Below are 24,746 nucleotides of genomic sequence, written 5' to 3'. Positions count from 1 at the left end.
AAAAAAAAGTGTATACACTCAACAAGTTGTCATAGTAAATTAGTTATGGGCAAAAATGTTTTGTACCTTATTTTTCGGATTTTATTTGTTTAACATAGGGCAGTGGTGATTCAGTCTGTAGGGAACCACAAGGTCACCGGTTGAAGTCCCGCAACGAGCAAGTACCTCTGAGGTTCCCCCTGAGCATGGCCCCCTGCCCACTACTCCTAATACTAGGATGGGACAAATGCAGAATATTTTCCTGAATCTCCCTAAAGGGATCAATAAAGGTCCATCTTATCTTATCAAAACAGACATTCATGCCTATTTCTTTTATTCACAACCTGTTTCTCAACAGGAAATCAGTGCAAGTTTAATTACAATACAAATACACAAATATTGAATGTATTTACATGGAGTGGATAATCTACAGTACATGCATACATAATAGCCTATATAATAACAGTAACAAGACTTAATCCTGCTGCATATTAGTGGATAAGTACTTGTGATACTTTAAGTAGATTCAGCTGATAATACTGTACTTATTCTTAGGGTTTCAATGCAGGACTTTTATTTCTATCAGGGTATTTCTTTTTATCTCTGCTTTTATTTAGGTAAGCGATCTGAATACGTCCACCCTGTGCTGGCAGGCTTGCTTGGTGTGTGTCCAATGTAAGCTGCCTCTCATTGGTTGCCTGGGAGGATGGGCCTGTATCGGACACACCCCACTAAACATTGCGTCAGCCATAATATATGAACCGCAAATCGTCTCATTCCTCCAGAGATCTGTTGCCGGACAAGGCGGTACTTTTTCGGCTCCCTTAACATCAACATCCTGGAAGACTTTACTCATGTGAAGCAGTGAGATAGAGCTGAAGGAGCTGCGACACAAACTGCATTACGCGGGAGAGAGTAACTCAAGCTGGTGCCCGGCTTTCTACAGAGAAACCCACACAACAAATTGACGCATTTCTCTTTAAAAACCACTCAACTGAAGTTTGTGATTTCAACTGAGCCAAATAACATTCAACATGACAAACTTCTGAGCAAAACCCACCGGGAGAACCCGAGGACGTCCCTCCATCGCCTTCAACTTTAACAAAAGACAAAAGAATACGAAGAATATCTCCCACTCATCGCAGCCATGGACTCAGGAAAGGTAATAAAACACTGTGACTCAGTTAACTTCATGAAGCTCTAACATGTAAATCCAGTCAAACCGGTTCCATGTGTGTTTTTTGTCTTGACTCCGAGCTGTCAGTGTGTGGGATGGGACCCATGAGTTCATTCAGTTCACAATATTTTAACCCATGAGGCACTTCCACGTGTGGCGTCACGGCGAGACACAATGCAGCTAATGTTTATGTTATGTTTTACGTCGTTTTGTACACTTCTGGTTCAACTAAAGACGTGTTTGGATATTAAAACCTCGATTTAAACTAGGCTATTTTGTTTTGGGCCCATTTATGGTCTTTACGATACACTAAAGTAGAACAGTTAGTCTCTTCACTCAAAAGCAACCTTAAATCGCTTTAATCTCAAGTAATGTTCCATTTTAATATTCATCTAAATATGAACAGTTTGTGAGCATTGTTATATTTCCATTACAATATAGTAACTACGGATGATGTTCATGCCTCGCGCGTTTCCTGCGAGGTGTTGGTATGATGCAGTATTATGAAGCTACGTGACTGAAGTTTAAAGGAGTTATTTATACCCACGAGTATTTTATAAGAGCCTCTTACGGAAGTGTTTTAGTCGGGCCTGAGAAGTATAGATGGATAGATAGAGTATATAATATTCGGATATTTTCTGAAGTTAAATTAGCAATACAACAACATTATCCATTGTAAAGGACAGAAACCGTCGAAGTATTAGCAAAGCTACTTAAGTTACTCTTTATGCAGCAGTCCCTGTCATTGTTGTTTTCAGGTCGACTAATCAATTAATTATTTCAGCCTTGGCTTTAAATTTGTGACCATTACTCGGCCAAAGCAAGACATTTGGAGACATCATCTTTAAAAACACAACCTTATACCATGGGCAGTGTTATACGACATCATATTTAATCTTAAAAACTATTGGATTTGTTAGTTGCAACTTTTAAAAGTGCTGATTTAGTATTAAAAACACGCAAACATAGAGAATATTTCTTAAGAACATTCTTAAGTAATACATCCAGCATCCTTTTATTACTTGATCTTATCAATCACTAACCTAATCCAAACCTAGTAGTCGTTGTACACTGTGTTGCAGTTATTCAGAAAGTAAACATGAATCTTCGTTGTAGTCCCTGTTATACTGTACACAGACACACTCCACAGTGAAGCACATACTAACAACTTCCCCCTGCTTTGATCTAAGAGTTTACTGCAGTGGGGCAGCCATTGTGGTCAGAACATGCTCAAACTTTGCTTGTTTAGACCCTTCAGCTGGTCGGGGTCTGTTGAGGACGTGATAGGATTGGTCCTCTCCGTTCCCAGTTTCCACTGTGACACCAACACAGCAGTTTTCCACTGAGAGTGAGACTCAGTCGAGGGAATAAGTGGTTGCCAACCCTGGGGAGTTGAAGCCAAATTGTCCTTCTCCTTCCCAGGCTCTTTGCTTTACTCCCTCTGTTGTGGCTTCCAGAAGGGTTGAGCTGTTCTTTTGCAAGGCTGTAGTGAACAAAACAGTTTAGAACAGGCTAATTAACATCTCGTGGACAGGATTTTCATACCTGGCTGGTACTTAGTGTTGCATTCACTTACGTAAATGAAACCTTGACTCTATTTGGTAAAAAGCATTCTGTAGTAGGACATGTCTGTTTGATTTCCGCCAAAGCTGCACAGTGGTGTAAATGCTGTGGTATAACAAATGCAAACATGCCGTGGCACCTGTGGTTCAGCAAGATGTCATGCAATTGATGACATACAGTAAGCCATGTTTTGAACTGTGCATTTGATCACGGTAGATGTTTAAATTATCACAACTTAATATTTAGTTATCTTAATTACCTCCACCAAGGAGATTTTCCCACTGCCTCGATTTTATGAAACTTGATGAAAATGATGTAAAATGGGCCAAGGAAAAACTCATCTAATTCTGGAGTGGATACACATTGTGGGGCAGATACAGAAATTGTTTTCCCCTTTAGTTAAAGTTGCGAGATAGGCCGTTTGGTATTTGCGGAGGTTGATACCCCTTTTGTAGTTTATTTCTTGCTCTTCAATCTAATTCTTTGAGTGCAGCTTTGTTCAAGTTCTTACGCAATTTCAGTTTCTCCATTTAGTCATGCGATGCTAATGAACACACATTGTTGGCCAAATAAGAGCTTTTTTTTTCAACAACAGTAAGCTCACGTCAGTCCTCTTGTTTTCTTTAACAAAGAATGGATATTCTAATTGGGGTAAAGCATACAGTTGACCTGCTGTGTTTGAAGGAAATAGCCACTAAACATTTTTTTCTCAGACAGACTTTACTGTGCAGATATTTTGATTGGGAGTCCAGCCTCACATTGTACAGACCTAATTGCACAAGCTTAATTCCTCTCCATCTAGTGCCTTTTAGACGTGTGCCAACTCTTGCCTTCCATAAAACAGGCCAGTAGATTTACTTTCATCTGCATGACTTGCTCCCTTCAGTATGTCTTATAGTGTAACTGTCAGCCATGTTTTAATAAGGCTTAATGAGGGTCTGCTGCAAAGTTTGGATCAAGAGTAAAGGTTTTAATTTAGATGAGAGACCGAGCAAGAGGGCCTATTTTATTCACTTTGCTGAGAAACTGGGTAATTTTTTTGCACACTGTACTCATCACTATTCACAGGGAGGAAATGGTTGTTCAAAATGGTTCATGTAGGGCCTCTGTTTCTTTCTGGAATATTGATTACTTGTTATCACTGCACTACAGAATGCGTTGGACATTTCTTATGTTTTACCTATCGTGTTGCTGCATAATATGACCAAAGTGAAATAGTTACAGTAGCTAAAAACAATATAAATTCAGCTTTAAATAAAGGGTAATAATAACGATTCGAGGGTAATAAGACCATTACATGACACATATTCAAGTCTTTTTAGTGACTTCAACATCACACAAAGAGTCTATGTACACACATTATACACACAAGAGCAACGACGATAATAGGACAGAGGAAAGCTGGTTATTGAGAATCAAAAACAACTAGTAAAGTAACTTGATAATTATAAAGTGTTTGAAAGTGTACTAATATTTGCCTGCAAAATAGCATTTTAGGCCTAGAAATACTTTGTTATAAATGACTCATTGTATCGCAGCTTTAAATGTATTAACAGCTGTGTCAAACTGTCTATGCCAATAAGGCTTAAAGATACATAACCATTATTATAAAATATACTGCTAAAAGATGTTTTGAAATGGACCGTGCTGCCCGAGCATCAGGAGGCTTTAGTGCTGAACAGAGCTCTGGAGGTGAGGACATCGCTAATATTAGGTTTCCCACAGCTGTGTAACCTGAAACTGTGGAGGTGACAGACACAGGGGGACCTGACGGCTTCAGCGTAGGCCATCACAAAGAATCCAGCTCACACTGGCATGAAAGAAGGGAGCAGAGCCAAATGACTGCTTCTGCTTTTAAAAAAAAATCAACACTGCACGACAGAAACCCTTAAAGTCAGACGTGATGAGTCATAAATAAACAACTCGGTGGTTTAGTTCTGAGGAACCAGTTTGACTACTTGTTTCCAGATGGCTTCAAAAGAAGAAGCAAAGAAAAGTTTTTTAAATGAAATATTTTTTTAGCTTTACTTTGGTTGTTTTCAAATTGATACTGTATAACTATAGTGAAGTATATATACAAAAATAGGAAATCCATATCATTAAATTATTATTTTAATATTTTTGTAGGCCTAATTATAACAAACCAAAGTAATCCCTCTGCATAATCCTTTGAACAATCAATATTTTGAGGACAGTTTACTACGTTCCTCTACCATTATTCACAAAATGTATTTGCAACCTTTTGGAGGAACCCAAACCCCAAATTTGGAATCACTACTGCCGCTTTTCCACCAACCTGGGAGCTGGAGCTGGAGCTGGAGCTGATAAAGATCTTGTTTTTCGTGTTTCCACCACAGCGAAATCGAAAAACCGGATCTTTCTGGCCCCACTCGACTGCCCGGCTAGATCCAAGATCCAATACGTCACGCTTACTTCGGAGGGGGGAGATTAACCTGAGCAATAACAGTTCATGGCGAGTACAGCGAGTATAAGTTGTAACAAGCAGGAGCGCTGAGCAAAGTGACTAGAACTCGACCACACACTTATAAAAAACACACTTTTTAAAGTCAGGCAACACTAACCAGGCTTACTTTGATGCTGTTTATTTTTACCTTACTTTAATCACCATCCTTTCACTGTAATTGAGCATTGTGAAGAGCAGGCAGACGTTCTGCTGTTGTTTTGTATTATTGCAGCTATGGGATGGGCTACACAGGTTGCCATCGGACCAAAGTTAGCTTTAGTATGTGTACTAAAGTATTCAATGCAGCACCTTATTTGTAATGTAATATTTTAACATTGATGTATTTGTGCATTTACTCAAATTAAAGATCTTTAAAATTCTTCCAGGAATCTACCCACATTTTAGAGAACTACTTTTGTTTTATAGTAGCTATTGAAAAATCTAGAATGGTATTGATACCTAATTATTACCATTTTGTTGACATATGTAGATTGCCTACTTCATATTTTGTTGTTGTTTGCAGAACGCTACATTTCTTGTTGTGGTTAAGTCTTCAACTTTCCCTGAAAGAATAGTTTGACCACAATATCGTCTTGTTTTTGAAGAATTTATCACAACTCTCTGTCAGAGCATCCTGTAAGTTACCATTTCCCCGTTTAGGTCCATTTATTTCCTGTGTGTTTAGGCGTCATTATCTGCATTTCATTGAGAAAAAAGAGTCCCATTTATTCACCATCTGTTTGCTCCGGATCATGTTTTATGTCTGTTGAATCTCATTGATAATCTTTAAATTAAAAAGCTTTGGAAGAGGCTTGGCTTAAGCATAATCAGTTAAACAGTGATTTATATTAGCTGTCATAGTAAGACGTATCCTTATTAAGATAAAATTAATCTTCAACTTAATTTCTTCATCATACTTTACTGTCAGTAATCCAATAACATGATTTGTATGAGTTATTTACAAAGGTACGGCCTGGTCGATTGTGAGCTGGTGTGTACACTTCATTTTTGCACATATCTTAAATTTCTATCCTGCTGATTTCCAGGTGATGAGTGCTTTATTACTTTGCTCTCTTTCGCTCCTGTTTACTGCAGGCAGTGTTGACCCAATAAGAGCAGATAGAGTCAGTAGTGCCTAGCAACCAAAGCTGCTATCAACAGTGTTAATTGTATAACCCAGCAATGACTCAACAGAAATGTCCCTCGCTGCAGACCCAGCCCCACGTTTTATGCGTCACATGCAAACAGGGCACATTTGCATGGAGGTTTTTCAGCTCTACAGTGTGTTTAGATGCATGTTAGGCATGGAAGAAGACAATAGTTATTACATTCATAAGACTCATGATCTCAACGTATCACATGCTGAAGTCTGACTAAAGTACCATAAGACCCCCCACAGGACAAATAACCAATGCGATTATGGACTTGTTATTGTCAGTATTATGTAAACTCTAAATCTTCTGAAAATATCCACAAATCTCTGTAAACCCTGTTAATTACAAGGCATTACCCACCCCTTTTTTGAAATGACTTTATATTCAAAGTGATGTTGTTTACTGACATGCTTTGTTGATACATATTATTTGATTTGAATAAAACATGCTTTTTAAAAAAATAATCCTCTTGTTGGGAAATATTTTGGGGTATTAGCAATCCTTATTTTGCCTCTTTTATAGAAAAATACCACCCTTCTAGTGAAATCATATTCCTTTAATCAGCTTTAGGTATGCATTAGGTTTCAAGGTTTCAAGGTTTTGCATTAGTGTGGAATGCAACGTAATGCCCGGCTCTTGAGATTGGCTAATTAACCATCATGTGCAAGTAAAAAAATGTAAAGAACGCAGAGAGCTGCAGCTGAGTCGAAACATGCAAACCTAAAGGTTGAGAGCCAAGCAGCAGAAGAGGAACAATCACCGGCATTAGATCAAGGCTACTACCATGAAATAGTTGTTTTGGGTGTGTGACTTCATTGTTTCTCCGGTGAGGAAGTCATGTTTTATACTTCTGTACACAAAGAATGAACTCAGCTACTGTCCTTTAAGAGAGGAGCAGGGAATGCTTGCCTGAAGAAAGTCCCAAAACATTGTGATCTGTGTATTTTGACTGAAACCCATTTGCCTATTCAAACAGTATGTATTGACTGAGGCCAGGTAGAGGGACGCCTCTAAGAAATATGGGTTAAAGGTGAAGATGTCACAGAGGATTGCTTGATTTCACTTAAACACACACCCCTGACCCACTTTTGAAAATCAAACATCAGCATTTAGGCTCGTTTTGCTAATAATTGCAGCTATTCCCCAGAGGGTGTATGATATAAACAAGCTTTCGGGCATATTTCTTACAGAGGAGACTGACAGAAACGTGTTTTCTATCAAAAAGTAGCTTGTATTTATGTAGCGAAAGCTTGTTGCTGTTTGTCATTCGTTTTTTTATCAGCAGTGGCTTTACAGAGTGACATCAGATCGGGTTGGCTTCCTCATTGGCAACAAGAGTCTTTTAAGAGCCCGGCCCACACTGCTGAAAAAGGGTGTGTGTGTGTGTGTGTGTGTGTGTGTGTGTGTGTGTGTTTTATATACAGTTCCTGTCATAGCCTCGATTACCCTGGTAACAAGCGTTCCTGTAAGTGAAGGCAAGTCTTTATTGAGGTCGCGGTTCACTTTTTCTATCTCCATCTAGCTCTCGATCTTCTTCATCATGCAGTAGCTAAATAAATACTGGTCCCCACAGAAACTCTCGTCCCCCCAGGCTGCCTCTGTCACCAGGATTACTGCAGCTCTGTGTTATATTACAGAAGAGCATGCACAATAACTTCAAATAGTTTCTGGGGATTGTCTTTTTTATTTAAACTTGGTGGGGTCGGTACTTGTGTTTATCTCTGGTATGAGAGCTTACAGTAAATGAAAATGTAACCAGAGACTTAGCCTTACGGTTTAAAACGTAGTCTTAAGGAAGGGATCCACTACCTGCCCTTAGCTCCAAAGAGGAAACAGACAAAGTTAGATACTAGCTGGTTTACACAGTGCAGCATTTAGCAGCTTAAGCGTGTCCCTCAGAAATTGGAGGAGACCAAAAACAGAGTAAACGTTGGACTCACATTAGCTAAGTGGGTAGAAACCAACTCATCTCCAAGTTAATTCTAATGTTGCTTTAATAAGCTGGTGTTGGCTAAGTTAAGTTTTCCATATCAATTGTAAAGGTTATACTATATATGTGTGATCACTGCTTGTTTCAACTGTCGACCAGTGGCCAAATATTTATTGTTAGTATTTAAAAATAGTATAAAGTATCGTGCTATAGATCAACTTTGGCTTTGGCAGGACTCTATAACCTCCAACAAGAATTTCATGTTTTGTCAGCAGCATTTCTGAGAAATCTACTCGCCCATATTCATGAGAACGTAGTGGAAGGGTGTAGCATTGGTCAATGAAAACCAGTAATATTTTGGATTTGTTATATCTGGAAATGAATTTTAAGTCTTTCTGTGCTGTGATCTACAGTCTTTGTTGGTCAGAGGATTTGAAGTACTCGTGGTGTAATTGGGTTGTGTCCATTTCCTATCTGGTCTATAACTCCCAACAGGTTTGATCCGTTGCAACGGCATGATTTGTGTCCTGTTTTTAAATGAAGATGTTTTATTTCTACTTCTTTGGTCTGCACGTGATAAAGCGAGATTACATCTACTCTTCTGAAGGTCGGCTCTCCTGTTGCCGAAACATAAGGAACCTATCTGGTGTGAATCATTGTGGAAAAGGATTTGGTGTGTGAATCACAAGTGTAAACTTTAATCACCCAGACGTGATACCTTATGATGTGATGGAAAAAGTATTTATATTTCTCTTGATTTAATCTGAAGTACGTTCACTTTTGGAGAGATGATTACAAAATTGCGTGTTATCTTTGTTACTGTTTTCAAAAAGTTCTCCTTTCACATTAAATACATCACAGTTAGTAGAAGGAGAAGTGATAGCAGGTCTGAGTGAACACCCAAAAAGGTAAATTGTTCCTGGAGGCTGTTATTTTTTTGTCTGTCTGAGAGAAGGAAGTAGACAGCGACATACTTTTGGTTTATTAACTTTTTGGTATGAGGAAAATCTCTTCTAATCTACCGGGCTCTACTGAGGTCGAGCAGCAAGTGAACTCTGTGATAACAGGAACAGGAACACAGACAATAACATGCAGACCTGGATCCAGCCTGGACCTCTTCCAAAAAGAAGGTTTATATCTGGATAACTGTGCTGGACCCATCTCAGACCAGACTGGAGTTTTTCTCAGCAAATCTTGTCCACAACTCTGTAAACATGCCCCAGGGAACAGGTGTCTGTCCGATTGGTTGTAAACATTTCTTCATCTCTTTAGGTTTCATAATGCACCTTTATCCCATTTCACAAGGTTGTTTAAAGTGGACAAACATCTACAAGATATTTCAGGACTTTTATTTTTATTTTGATTGTACTTGTTTGCTTGCTTGACTGACCAAGATGGAACATTCTGTTAAGTCAGATATTTTCAGCCCACCTGAAGCCAAACTACACTCTAAAATAAGTACAGTTGAGCAAGATAGTAAACACTTTGTCCCAATAATTGGCGTTGACTTATTGTTTGCGACTGATACGGATGAAAATCCATCGCATTAACTAGGAACTAGGAAATATGAAACCACAGGTAGTCATACTATTTGCACTCTGCCCATTCCTTGGACAAATAATTAATTTGTCAATAAAAGCTGAATAACTGGTCAAACTGGTCTCCTCGCTAACAAGACTTCCTCTTCTCTCTTAATCTTGCAGCGACTGACGTTTCCGCTGCTGATGGCTGTTGGAACAGCTGTGCTGGGATCACTGCAATTCGGCTACAACACCGGTGTCATCAACGCCCCTCAGAAGGTGAGTTAGGTGTCTGCAAGCATGATGTTCAAATAGTGTCTCCAAGAAGGTTTCACAGTGTATTTTAATTTAAACAAAGTTACTGAGTTTTTAGTTTTGGTGTTGAGGATGGAACACTCCCTACTTTTCAGTTACAATATTGACACATGGACTTCGGGCATTTGCTCATACCAAGTACAGTTCTGATACATCTCAAAGTGTTATTATGCTTTTTGTGGCCCATTCCTGTAGTGTGTTATACAGGTTTAGGGGCATATAAATGGTATAAAAAGGCTGAAATTCAGCCCATAGGGAGTTTCTCTCCCACACACTCCCCCCCGCCTGAAACAACTCTTTTGGTCTCCATTAGACTCCATTGTTTAGTTCTGTGACATAGTGACATCATTATGTAACACCCTATGGCTTCTATTGGCTAGTGTTCCAACACATTCTACATGAAAGGCAAAGGAGCGGGACATCTCTAAGCGGTTTACCAATCACAACAGAGCCATCCAGCTAACCAATCAGAGCAGACTGGGCTCTGGTTTCAGACAGAGGGGGAAAAGAGGTGCTGCAGCACAGGAAGTATAAGAAAAATAAAGATGTTTTTGATCATTAAAGCATGGAGACATGTCAAAGGTAGAGGTACATTTTTAAAACAACATTACAATGAATAAACACATAGTTGTACATTTATTAAATTGTTATTTATTCAAACAATGTGTGCCTGTCTAATATGCAGGCCATATTTATACAGTAGATCATACTTCCTGCTTATCCAGCCCCAGTGCTGGTTGTTCACTCACTTGTTGAATTGAAAACAGAAGGATGGAAAGAAGGGGAGGGGGAGGGGGGTGTTAAGGGGTAAGATAAAAATAGCTTTAATCAGGCCTATCAGGTACAAGGACGGTTGTATTAACAGAACTTTGAGTGGTTCTCGGTAAAAGACTGTGTCCATGCCCAAAAACGGAACTCTGCTGAACAGCAACAGAAAAAAGCAAGACTAGGACACTCAGAGGAAATTACATGAAGAACAGAAGACAGTCACACATAATCACTAAATCCATAGTAGGTGTTATTAGCATAGAGGTACACCAAAGACACTCATTTCCTGGGGAATGTCAGTACTGCCATGAGAGTAAATACCTCCGTCTGGTTGGTTTGCGTGGGTCTGAACACGCCCTGCAGCGACACAGCTGTCTGTCCACAGTTCACAGGTGTGTCACCACACAGCCCAGAGCTCGGCCTGTGTCTTTCTTTTTACCTTTTCAAGCTTCTCCTCAGTGTGCTGTCACAGTGATCTAAAGTCACAGCTGTTTGTGGTGCTTTCACTGCGAGGACACTATCATTACTCTGATGAAGCTTTGATGTGAAGGACGCTTTGTTAATGAGGGCAGCTTTCATTAGCTAAAAAGTGGTTAAAAACAGGATACATTCACTTACTGTGAAAGATTTGATCTCTTTTTCATTTCTCCTTTAGTCGTAAAGAGCAGAAGAAAGGGGCAGCACATGGTTTATATGGAATTTAAGGCATTGAGACATCTGTGCAGAAAAATGTGCAATCATTATGGATTGTGCAAACACTGAAACTCAATAGTAGAAAGTCCTTTTGTTAACTGGTTGTGCATACAACAGTGCGGTTTGTTTAAGACTGCAACTAAAAATCATACAATCAATAATATTCATATATCTGCCAAAAAGTTTTTGGGACAAATCAATGAATTTGTGTTCTTCTGTTTTGTTTTGTTGAGTCATATCAGACCAAAACTCTGAGATATTTAGTTTCCATTTATATAAAGCAGAGGAAAGCAGAAATTCTCAAACTTTAATGATCTGCAACCAAGTAATGTTTCGCTTTTTGCACAAATAATGCTTAAAGGTCTCCTATTATGCTATATTTGAACAATACATTATAGGCCAATATCTATACAAAACATGTCTGTGAAGTGTTTTGTTGAAAATACCAAACAGATCACCCATTGCTTCATCCCCCTCTATTTCAGCCTTGTTCCTGAAGTGCTGATTCTGTGACTGTCGCTTTAAATTTGAGCTGACCTGAAGCTGGCCACGCCCCTTCGGAGGGTCATGCAGTTCTCTGTGAAGAGAGACGTTTCTAATGGAGAAACTCAGTTAAACGCTGCCGTGATTAAACCCCATATGATGTTCCAAACCACATCAAGCATTATTTCTGAAACACTTCTCAGTGTTTACCACTAGAACAGAGACATTATATGTACTATATATACAACAACTCTAAGTCCCTCCTGCAGACATCCTGTTGAGCACACAGACACACAGAGGTGCTGTGGAGGGGATTCAGCTCGCGACTTTATACAGGGGACGATAGGTTGGGACGTGTCATATGGGTGGGACGTTGCCAGGAGTTCAATGTAAAGCCAGCCCACATTTCGGTTATGACATCATATCGGCAGCAAATCTGGATCAGCTCGTTTTTACCCCCGTTTTTAGAGATGTGGGTTGTATTTTCTGACACTTGTGAGTCTCCTTACACACCGGGGACATATTTATGTATAAAAGACAGCAAGAAGTACATTTTGCATAATAGGGGACCTTTAAATGATGAGTCGATTTTCAGAATAGGTGACCAATTTTTGCAGTTTCTAGTCTGAAAGATACTGATATTTCATATTATTTAATCCAGTATTTGGCCTCCTCCACAACACTGCAGTTGTGAGTGTAGCACGTGTTCGACTTCATGCAGCTCAGCCCTCAGTGAGTTGCAGGGTGAGGGGCTGCAGATTGAGAGGCAGGAGGTGAATATGTGCTCTGTTAAACACTGGGCTAGTGTGAACCTGCCCTCCTTGGCTCTTTATCCCCTTTCCCAATACTCAACCTGGTCCCCCACACACACACACACACACACACACACACACACACACACACACACACACACACACACACACACAGTGAGAAGTCTGAGCAACATCACGCGCTGGAAAATAGTTACCCAACACAGGCTCCTAATCCTTCATTAGTTAATGACCCCTTAATAAGCTATAACTCCACCAATACAACTTTCATATAGCTACAGCACTTGAGCTAATCACCAGCACCTCTCTCCTGTGCACTGCAGTGTGTGCTAAAGACTGTAGTGATGCTGCTGCTGTCCCTGACGCAGGTCGGGCTCTGTGTTAGAGCCTCTGTGATTAGATATGCTTTTTCAAGAGCTAATCTGTGGCTCCCTCCTCCTGCTGCATGCCTGCCTGTGTGTCACAAAACTGATAATGTCCTTGTTTGGAAATTGAATCAAAGGGTTTATGTTTTGTTTATGTTCGTTAAGTTTGGGGACATCTTTTGTGCAAATGTTAAGACTTCTACACCTTGGATCAACTTTCCCTTGAGGATTTTTTTTCTCCTAATGGTTGTTATAGAGGTTCATGCCACTCCTGGTTGCCCCCCCTAAAGTATATCTCAAACACTGCTACCAAAATATTGTTTTCTGTTAGCTGGATCATTTTAAGAAACTACTTTAAATTTGAGTACAACAATGCTAAACTACCCAAAGCTCTTCTCTTATCTTTACTTTTTCTTGTTTAACTTGAAAGGTGATTTCACTTGTTCAAAAGTCCTTTTATTCTCAGCCTGTGCGTGATGAAAACAGTGCTCACCTTGACGACTCGGCTAGCAGCCAGCACAACATTTGCCGGTAGCCGGCAGTATGAATAGGCAGCTTGTTTCATTGTGTGCTGAGAGGCAGCTGGTGGTTTAGCCTGCACAGTCTATTCAGAGAAACACTTGCAAAATGAACACAAAATAATAATGTTACTTATCAAGATCAGCCGTCGAAGTTAGTGATAATGGCATTGTAGTCTTGACCTGTTAATAACACTGTATTCACTTTATTTGTTATACTTTCAAGTGATGTTGGCGAAGATTCAAACATCTGCTAGCTTTAAAACATTTAAGAGTTTAAGTATAAATGGGTAGTTTTCTTTTTCTATAACATCAATCAATCAAAAGTTGTTTTTTTAACCATGAATCAGACTTTTTATTACACTGATGAAGAAAAACAGGACTAGATTCAAGTGCCTTGTACTAAAATCAGTTGAATCAATTCAACAACACGATTGAGTCCATTTAAATAAAATATGTTGACTTCTAAAATCTACCTTTCTATAACAGTGATGGTCTAGGTCTGCCCTGTTACTGTTAATAGGCTTTGTTTAACCTTATTTAAGATGTATTTCATATTGTTTATTGTTAAAAAGCCAAACAAAAACAACTGAAACATAGAGGGGCGAATACTTTTTCATAGGCAGACTATATTCATGATTTCAGGTTGATTTACTTTCAGTAGCCTTCCCTGCAAAAAGTGATAGAAGAAGTAAATACCATCAGGAAATGAAAAGCCAAAAGTCAAGTTCAAGTACCCTTAAAACCTACTTGGCTATATTCCCCCACTTCTTAGAGACGTAAAATATCACCAAGAGCTCTTCTAAATAAGGACATTTTTAACGAGAACATGGGTACAGTACAGTACGTGATGAAATACTTGTGAAATCACTAAGCAAGGTCTTGTGAGTGTAAGTTGATAGAGACAACCCGAGCCTTGTGTCAAGATTGTGTCATCTCATACGTAACTTTCCACCAGAGGAAAACCAATTTCAAACGATAGCCTAACTATTCCTAACTGGTTTGTAAGGACACTGCTGAGCTATATATTTCCACCAGCCAACATAGCGCTCTGGTACATGAAGAGCTCTGGGATAGGGTTTCAAAATATACAAATATAGGTGTTCAACGATGTAAGTAGTACTCAGATCCTACACTTACTGAAGTGAAAGTACTGATACCACAATGGCAAAATACTCCAGCACAAGTACAAGTCCTGGATTCAAAACACTTCTTAAGTAGTTTTTAGCCATAGTTTGAAAAGTGAATGTAAAAATGGGCTGTCTATTTCTCCTTGGCAGTGTTTTACTGTTCATATGTATAGAGATTTGGGAATATTTGTACTGCTAAATTAAAATATATGCTGCATTTAACTTCTGAAACTTATGTTAGAACTCATGCTCTTCTTTTTAATGTACTTTTGGTTATTTCATGACAGAATTGCATCTTATTCTATAAGATCATCATCATATGTTTTTACAGCTGCTGTCCCGTGGGAACCACAGATCTCCACAACATGATTTTGTTTTAGCTTTCTGTTTGTTATCCAAGAGCGTCTTTAAATAGTTTATCTGTCCTCAGAAGGAGATTTTTATCAACCAATGAAGGAACACTATTTTCCTCATTCCCTTATTTTAGTGACTAAAGCTGTTCAAAAACAACAATATTTGCCTCTGAGATGTAATGGAGTAGAAGAATAAAGTTATTATTGCATAAAATGGAGATACTAGTGTGTACTGAAGTGAATGTACTCAGTTACAGATGTAACACAGTCGCAGAGGCACATGACCGAGCTAGAGCAGACTTTGGTAACCAGAGTGGGGGTGATGGGGGTCTGGGACATGAACTCACAGATTTACAGCGGTTGCAGACAGGGTGGTGACCCTTCTGATCAGACGCGAGATGTCAGCGTGACCCACACATAAACACACAGAGGATCTTTTCCCCCTCACTGGCTGGCCTGGGCGTGTTTGTCAACATTGTCGTCTGTGATGACGAAGATGGAGGAAGGAGGGGAGGGGAACAGAAATCTGACACTTACAGGCAGCTTCCTGGTTGCCAGGAAATGATGATGACCATACAAGGCTGCCATAAACTGGTCACACAGTGACCGCTCAACTGTCTCCATGTATTGGCCTAGACAAGAGGAAAACATAAGTCGGGTTCTTAAAAATGACTACACAGGAGCTGGTTGTGGGAGAAAACCTTGCAACTACAGCTTAGAAACAATCATATTTAACCTTTCTTTTTATCCTTTTGCAGATCATTGAGAAGTTTATCAATGAGACGTGGTTTGAACGCTACCAGGAGCCCATCACCAAGGGCTCCCTCACGGCTATCTGGTCCATCTCCGTGTCCATCTTCTCTGTTGGTGGCATCTTTGGCTCATTCTCTGTCGGACTCTTTGTCAACCGTTTTGGAAGGTAAACAGAAAACACATTTCTTGCTTGCATTAGGCATTTCTAACCGACAGATGGGGCTGGCTTCATTTTCTCTGTAAAAGCAGTAAGAATAAAATAAGACTGACTTAAGGCACCGATCACTACAGGATCAATTCATAATAAAGGGTCTGCAGACACGATAGACAATCTCGAAAAACACAAATCATACAGAAAAAACCATCACAAAATGATGTATGAAAAAACACATTTTCAGAACCCTTTCTGAGCTTTACAAAAATATAATAAAAAACAGATAAATCCAAAATGTGTATTGTGCTGAAACGCATAAAATACATGAATAGAATGTTAGCATGCAACTCTGTTAATGCAAGCAACGCAAGACCTCTCAATCACAAGGATTATATTTTCTAACCCTAGCATGATACTTTTATTGTGTCTTTTTATCAAAAATGAAACATCTTTTTTTAAATGAACGTCAAGCTGCATTGAAGTAGACTTGGAACTACAGTTAGACACCATGGAAGGAAAAATGTGAAAAGAAGTAGGGCCTTTTTGTCATAGACTTCAATGAAATCTGACTTTTTTTGCAACCATTTGTCACCCCCTGCTGGCTATCAGAACAAATGCAGGTTTATCATCCATCCACCATCAGCTTCTCTTTTCAAGCACAGACGTTGCTGCTCAGTCTGATTATAATTTGCCTTCTTTGTGTTGTTCTGCAGGAGGAACTCTATGCTCATGGCCAATATTCTGGCCTTCATCTCGGCCATTCTGATGGGCTTTTCAAAGATGGCGAGCTCCTGGGAAATGCTGATCGCCGGTCGTTTTGTCGTGGGCCTCTACTCTGGCCTTTCGACAGGCTTCGTGCCCATGTATGTGGGGGAGGTTTCCCCAACAGCGCTAAGAGGAGCCCTGGGCACCTTACACCAGCTGGGAATTGTCGTCGGCATCCTCATTGCACAGGTAGGTAGAGAGTAGTTGTTGCAGTATTTTTATTTTAATACTGTAACATAGATGGAAGTCCAGTGATGACTCCATAAGATAAACATTCAATATCAGTGCATCCTACTGTTTATTTTTATGCTTTGCCTTAGGTTCATTTGTTTTATTTGTGTCTGTGTTGATTTCAGGTGTTTGGACTGGAGGCCATAATGGGCAACGACGACCTGTGGCCGCTGCTCCTGGGCTTCATCGTCATCCCCGCTGTGCTGCAGTGCATCCTGCTGCCTCTCTGCCCCAAGAGCCCCCGTTTCCTGCTCATCAACAAGAACGAAGAGAACAAGGCCAAAAATGGTGAGTTCACACACAATCTAATAGTACTGTGTTTTTAAAACATTAAAGTGAAAATATATAAATTATGTACAATTGAAAAAGAAATTAGCTGAACTGAAGAACAGGAAAACATTGCAGCTTTTGGAGATAACAACCTGCATTCTCTCTGCACATTTCAGTGTTGAAGAAGCTCAGAGGCACCTCGGATGTGAGCTCTGACATGCAGGAGATGAAGGAGGAGAGCCGGCAGATGATGAGGGAGAAGAAGGTGACCATCCCAGAGCTTTTCCGCCAGCCCCTCTACCGCCAGCCCCTTCTGGTTGCTGTCATCCTGCAGCTGTCCCAGCAGCTGTCTGGCATCAACGCTGTGAGTGTTAGAGTGATTGATCGGTGGGATAATGTCTGAGGATTGTGATTGTAATCTAAAAGATGGACACAAAAGAGTCGTCACTGCTTTATTTCACAAGCTTGGTGCATTATCACAATAGAGCCACATCAGAAAAAGATATCCTGAACATACCTCAAAGGAGACTCTCATGTTAAATTTTTTTGGTTGCCCTATTTTCTAGATATTCTACTACTCCACTCGTATCTTTGAGAAAGCTGGAGTTGAGCAGCCTGTCTACGCCACGATTGGCGCTGGAGTCGTCAACACAGCGTTCACTGTGGTGTCGGTGAGTACAGAGCGAAGTCTTACAATTTTAGTTAAAATCCCTGTTACAGTACGGACAAATAGAGGTGTTAAAGCATTATAATGGATATTCCCACCCAGATATGATAATTAAGGTGCTTTATTGTTGTTTTTGGACATATTGGAGACAGAATTGGTCAATACTCTTATCTTTTGCCATTTCAAAAATCTCTTTAATGAAGTTTGTGTATGTTGTACCAAAACTGTAAATGTAAGGTTCTATTTGAGCACATTTTCTTTTGTTTAGCAGATAATATAAAAGCTTTGTTGAACTAATTATTGGTTTTAAATATCACTTTATAGCTTATTCCTCATCTTATTTATTATTATCTTTTTTTCTGTGTAGCTGTTTGTGGTAGAGCGAGCAGGACGTCGGTCTCTGCACCTGCTGGGGCTGCTGGGAATGGCCGGATCTGCCATCTTAATGACCATTGCCTTGGCTCTGTTGGTACGTTTCTTTTAAATCCTTGAAGAAAAATGTAGCTGTCAAGACTCCCATCCAATGAATACCAGCAGCCAACCTCCCTCCTGTTTTTCTGATCTTGTAGGAACAGCTCAAATGGATGTCATATCTGAGCATTGTGGCCATTTTCTCCTTTGTCGCATTCTTTGAGATCGGACCGGGCCCAATCCCCTGGTTCATCGTGGCCGAGTTGTTCTCGCAGGGCCCCCGACCGTCTGCCATGGCTGTAGCTGGTTTCTCAAACTGGACTGCTAACTTCATAGTGGGAATGACCTTCCAGTATGTAGAGGTGAGAAGAAAAAGAAAACATTTATAACTGGTAATTGTGTTTGTGAGGTTACAATTACACAACAATTCCTGAAAGTTTCCCTGGAAATCCCTACAAAGGTTGGTACTAATCATAGGGAAAAAGCCACTAGATGCAAAGCTGTATAAGCTTGTCAATCATCAAAACCCAAACCCTCCAACCAAGGTTTGAGTTGCTCCCCTAAAATAATTTTGTTTTTTATTAACGCTATTAAACTACACAACAATCTCTAGCATCTTATAGTCGAGTCTATGGATGCATTGACTTTACAAATTTGAGATCTTTGTTCTGTTGATGTGATGTTTTTTGTCTTTTGGACACGTGTTTCAATTATCCTGCCTCGACAAGACAAAAGACGTTATTATATTCTAGTTTAGAGTAGATTTTTCAGAAGAAAAACCTTAAAAGAGGCACTACTTAAACAAGTAAATATTGTTTATCATTCATTTTAAATAAACAAACGTGTATCTCCTGCAAAGTTAATCCAAACTTGCATTTTCATAAAGGACTCAAACTTTAGATTCTGCCTATTAATTATAGCAAATTTAACCTCACTCAATTGCTGTGATCAAGACATTTGTCATTCTTAATCAGCTCATAATTAACTTAATCAGTCAACCACAATGACATGCAGAAAGGAATACATGCTAAATTCATTTACACTTAAAAGTTCCATATTACATTTTGTGAAGTTGTTAATTACATTTGGTTTTGCTCTCTGACTTTCTTAATCTTTTTACATTCTTACCATCACATGTTTTGTAAGGACTCCACTAAATAATTGCCTCCCCTCTCCTCTTCTCTCTTCACAGGAACTGTGCGGCCCATACGTGTTTGTCATCTTCACAGTGCTGCTTCTCAGCTTCTTCGTCTTCACCTACTTCAAAGTGCCGGAGACCAAGGGCCGGACGTTTGACGAGATCTCAGCCGGCTTCCGTCAGACGGCCGCCTCAGGAGCAGAGAAGCACTCGCCGGAGGAGCTCAACAGCCTGGGAGCAGATTCTCAGCTCTGAAGGACTGATTTTAACTTCTAAAAATAGAAAAAACTCTTTCTCAGACCAAGGAGGGACGAGAAGGCTCCAGTAACTAGAAGTAGACACATCCGTTGATAGAATAATTTTCACGCTGTCACCACATTTCGTGCGTCAAACACAACCTAACACAGAACAGCCCTGTGTGATTCTCCAACATGACGTATCCCGGCGCCCCTCACACAAGGAAACAAAAACTTGATGGGCACTGTGTCGCCTGATGTGGGGAGAGGAGTTGAGGATAAATAGGTTTTGAATATTTTAAAAGAAGGAAAAGGAGTGTCTGCATCAATCAACCAACCCTTTTTATAATATTTTTTTCCACTGCTTATGCTCTGTTCTTTGTAGCTTGTTACCATGCAGTCAGTTGGTCTTAATGCGGTTTTAAGAATACTGTGGCTGTAGAGATCAGGTCACTGTGCAGAAATACTTGTTTTTATCAATCTCACTGTAATGCTTTATCACTGTAGACTCTAGCACTGTAGACGCTGCACTGCTCGACTGTGTCTCTCTCCACCAGAGGGGGCACTGCCCTTAGCTGCTGAGGAATAACTTATTTTTACCTCTTTAAGTTACTGAGTGAGTACACAAACGTGTGAAAGACATGTGAAATGTCAGTGTATTGCTGTGAGAAGTTAGTGTTCTTTATGAAATGTATTCGACTAATGGTAATGCTCCACATATTTTTACAATGTTCTTATTTAGACAACATTTTACTCTTTTTATTGTTAAACTAAATAGTTTTCTCGATGAAAATGTCCCATTTTAAATACGGTCATGAAGACGTAACTAATATATATATATTATACCGTTCATGTATTTTTACACCATTCCTTTTTAACATTACATTTGATGAAATTAATATTGACATGGCTCTATGCAAAAAGGAACATTATCTACACAGATCAGTACCAGAGTGCTGAACTTGGTAGAGAAAATAAATTGTCTATCCACTTTTTATTGAGATAGTTACACACTCACAATCAGCAGCCACAAAACCAAAAATCTGTCATAAAAGAAGCAGAACCTGTGAGATTAAGTGCCTTTTTCGAAATAATCCACTCCTTTGCCTTCAGCCTTATCACTTTGGAGCAGTGTCAGGTTAGGTCGGCCCCATCCAGACTGAAAGCTTCTGTCAATGGACGATCTTCACTTGATGTATTTTTCAGTTGAGATAACCTGGAGCGCTTCCAAAGTCTGGTGAATTGGCTTGATAGCTACTTGAATCTTTTCACACAAACAAAAATGGGGACCAAAATGAATTTTATCCATTTGGAGGGTTATCCGTTATCCTGAGAGTGCTCGTCACTTCGTGGTTCAAACCCACCCGTGCGCTCCATAAGGCCCATTATGTGTCATAGGAGGCGGACACATTGTTGTGTCGTTGCTAAGGCTTGTCACCGGTCTTTCACTGTAACTCTGCAGTGTCGTCAGCTCTCTCTTCGGGCTGTTTACTGCACTGCACAACAGTAGCTGATGGAAAATAAACTCTTGCTCATCCTGACTAGCTGTTTACGTCCCTGTCTACGACTGCTGTATCACTTGTCGAACCTCTTTTCTTTCCATGCCTTGTTTGAGAAAAGTTACCTTTTTAGCAGCACTTTATTATTCACAGTGATATTTCTTTGTTGAAGCAAACACTTTTAGGTTGTTTCTCTTTTATTTTCTTTTTTACTCCTGATGTATTACCTTGTTGTTTTTTAAATGGAAATGTGTGGAAAAAGTATCAAATTATTAACAATCTTGTATTAAGCACATCCAGGTGTTTAACCACACACACACACACACACACACATACAGGTCAGCTGGGACTTAACATTGTAATATTCAGTCTAGTGAGGACTGATTCAAATCCAACAATACATTTTAATCATTCCATTATTGGTTGTTAATTATTGTACATAGTATATCTTTTGTCATTCTATGGGTCACCCCACACACCCTGGGAAAACACTAACATGCACTCTCTGTGCCTTTTGTGTGGCTTTTACATATCATCACCAGCAAAGATCATGTACTGGCAGTAGAGGATGAAACTCCCCACAGACTGTTCTGCTACGAATATTAAAACTGTATTTTATATAAATAGATTCACAATTCTGCTAGGGCATTTGATTTTTAATCTAGCCTTTGAAATCTTCTGTTTGGTTGTCTAAGAACACGACATGATGTAAATATGAAACTAACTACAGCATCACCCACTCCAAATCTATAAAATATTTAACTTTAAGAAAGTTTTTGATAGATGTATTAATTATTAGTGTTATAGGTCTGTACAAGCAGTTAGCTTCCATACTTCTGTTTGATTTTGTACCTGAAACCATGTTATGGTCTAAAATAACCATAATCATTTTAATTTAGATTTGACATTAGTATGGATTGTGTCAATGAGACACATTCAGTAGTGTTTTCATTTTAGTGCACTGAGCATATTCTAATGTTTGTTATAATAAAAAAAGTAATGTGTCAATGGTTTTTATGAACGTGAGCTTCTGTTGGGATAATGTATTGGGTTTGAGGATCTGCTGAATGGTTTTACAGTCATGTGAAAGTGGTTTGATGTTAAATAAAAGAAATCTTGCATACAGTTTTTTTGTTGCTTTTTTAAAATGTGAACATGCGTCCTTATGTTGTGCCACTTGGGAGCAGAGGAAACTTAACACAATGCTGTCATATTATCAATTTAGGACATTGATATGCTCAATATTTTAGCAAACAGTTGCTAACATTTTGTAAACATTTCGATCTTTAGTTTCTTAATGCTTCTTTATGTTCAACAGTCCTTAGATATGTCAGTCGCCTTTTTAGTAGTGCTTTATTTTCTCATACTACCTCTTTTCAGACTCTGTCTGAAACCAGAGCCCAGTCTGCTCTGATTCATTAACTAGTCAGCTCTGTTATGATTGGTCGACCGCTTAGAAATGTGTTGGAAATGGCAAGCCCTGAGCCAATCTTGTACAATGTAAGCACTTGCCAATAGAAGCGCAAGTCTAACGTAGTGATGTCATTATGTTATGGAATTGAAAACAAAGGAGTCCAATGGCAGAGTTTCAGGCAGGGGGGGAGTGTGTGGGAGACAAACTCCCTCTGGAGGGAAAATTGGGATTTTGTCCTTAGAAAACCCTTTGCATGCACAAAAACCTATATAACACACTACAGGAGAGGGGAAACCATTTGAAATGTGTGGTGCATATCGCAAGGCCTACAAGCAAATACATTGTAATTTTTTTTTTACTATCTGAGTGACCAGATGGAGGCCTCTGACTTCAAAGAGGCCTTTGAAGATGGCTATTGTATATAACCTGATCCCAGAACGAGTAATTCATATATATACAGTGGAGGAAATAAGTATTTGATCCCCTGCCAATTTAGTTAGTTTACCCACTTACAAAGACATGAACAGTATGTAATTGTTATGGTAGGTTTATTTTAACAGTGAGAGACAGAATATCAAAAACAAATCCAGAAATGTACATACATTTTTTTTTTAAAGAATTGATTTGCATTTCATTGTGGGAAATAAGTATTAGATCCCCTTGCAAACCAACAATAATTCTGGAAGTCCTCTCGCTTTAAGAAAGTACTCCTGATGTGAACTCGTTACCTGGATATAAGACACCTGTCCACAGTCAATAAATCACATTACAACCTCTCCACCGACCAGACCACAGACAGGTCTTGTGATCATGGTGGAACTAATGTCTAAGGACATCACAGACAATATCGTAGACAAGCACAAGGCTGGGATAGAAGACAAGACCATCAACAAGCAGCTTGGTGAGAAAGGGAAACTGGTTGATTATTAGAATATGTAAGAAGCACAAAATGACCATCAATCGCCCTCAATCTGGGGCTCCACGATCAATGATAATGAAAAAGGTGAGGGGTCAGCTAATAACTACACAGGAGGAACATTGTTAATGATCTGAAGGCCGCTGGGACCACAGTCACCAAGAAAACTATTGGTAACACACTGCGCCGTAATGGATTAAAATCCTGCGGCGCCCCGGCTCAGGAAGGTACATGTACAGGCCGCCTCAATTCTGCCAGTGATTTTGTTTTTGATATTCTGTCTCTCAATGTGAAAATAAACGTACCATAAAAATGTACAGACTGTTAATTTCTTTGTAAGTGGGTAAAGTAACTAAATTGGCAGGGGATCAAATACATATTTCCTCCACTATACATACTATATACATACGTACGTGTGTGTGTGTGTGTGTGTGTGTGTGTGTGTGTGTGTGTGTGTGTGTGTGTGTATGTGTGTGTGTGTGTGTGTGTATGTATGTATGTATGTATGTATGTATGTATGTATGTATGTATGTATGTGTGTGTGTGTGTGTGTGTGTGTGTGTATGTATGTATGTATGTACGTGTGTGTGTGTGTGTGTGTGTGTGTGTGTGTGTATGAATGTATGTATGTATGTATGTATGTATGTATGTGTGTGTGTGTGTGTGTGTGTGTATGTATGTATGTATGTATGTATGTATGTATGTATGTATGTATGTATGTATGTATGTATGTATGTATGTATGTTTGTATGTATGTATGTATGTGTGTGTATGTATGTATGTATGCAAACAGCGTTTGCCAAAATCCATGTCTGCAGCTACAAAATAAATAAATCATATTTCTCTTTCATCGATTGCAGAACGGTTTAGACGCTTGAGGATATGTTAAGGGTTATCCAAGCAGATCTGTACAGAATACTGTAGAGAGGTCAGTGACAAGAAAATGAGCTCATGCCAACCTGCATGGATGATCTTTAGGTGAACCAGATTGTAGGTTATCATCACAGACACATGCTTCACTTCACTCATGTTCTCCAGCTGTGTTTAAAGTGCAGGATCTTCACCCTGCCTCATCACGGACATTTGATAAACTTCAGCACCAGCACCTCT

The 24,746-nt window shown here is 39.4% G+C and overlaps 1 protein-coding gene across 1 annotated transcript; it reads left to right on the top strand.

Moving 5' to 3' along the window:
- Window positions 1–750: 750 nt before the first annotated feature.
- slc2a1b (solute carrier family 2 member 1b) lies at window positions 751–22,431 on the top strand. The gene is made up of 10 exons (XM_063910324.1): window positions 751–1,141; window positions 9,971–10,066; window positions 15,941–16,101; window positions 16,803–17,043; window positions 17,211–17,373; window positions 17,532–17,719; window positions 17,922–18,026; window positions 18,390–18,491; window positions 18,592–18,795; window positions 19,626–22,431. Exons 1-10 carry the CDS (start codon window positions 1,127–1,129, stop codon window positions 19,824–19,826), a joined length of 1,476 nt encoding a protein of 491 aa, XP_063766394.1. The 5' UTR covers window positions 751–1,126; the 3' UTR covers window positions 19,827–22,431.
- Window positions 22,432–24,746: the final 2,315 nt, after the last annotated feature.

Source organism: Eleginops maclovinus, chromosome 20, assembly GCF_036324505.1.
Source record: "Eleginops maclovinus isolate JMC-PN-2008 ecotype Puerto Natales chromosome 20, JC_Emac_rtc_rv5, whole genome shotgun sequence".
In the NCBI taxonomy this organism is placed as follows: Eukaryota; Metazoa; Chordata; class Actinopteri; order Perciformes; family Eleginopidae; genus Eleginops; species Eleginops maclovinus.
Note: the sequence above shows the minus strand (reverse complement) of the source record. Positions and strands in the feature narration are given on the sequence as shown.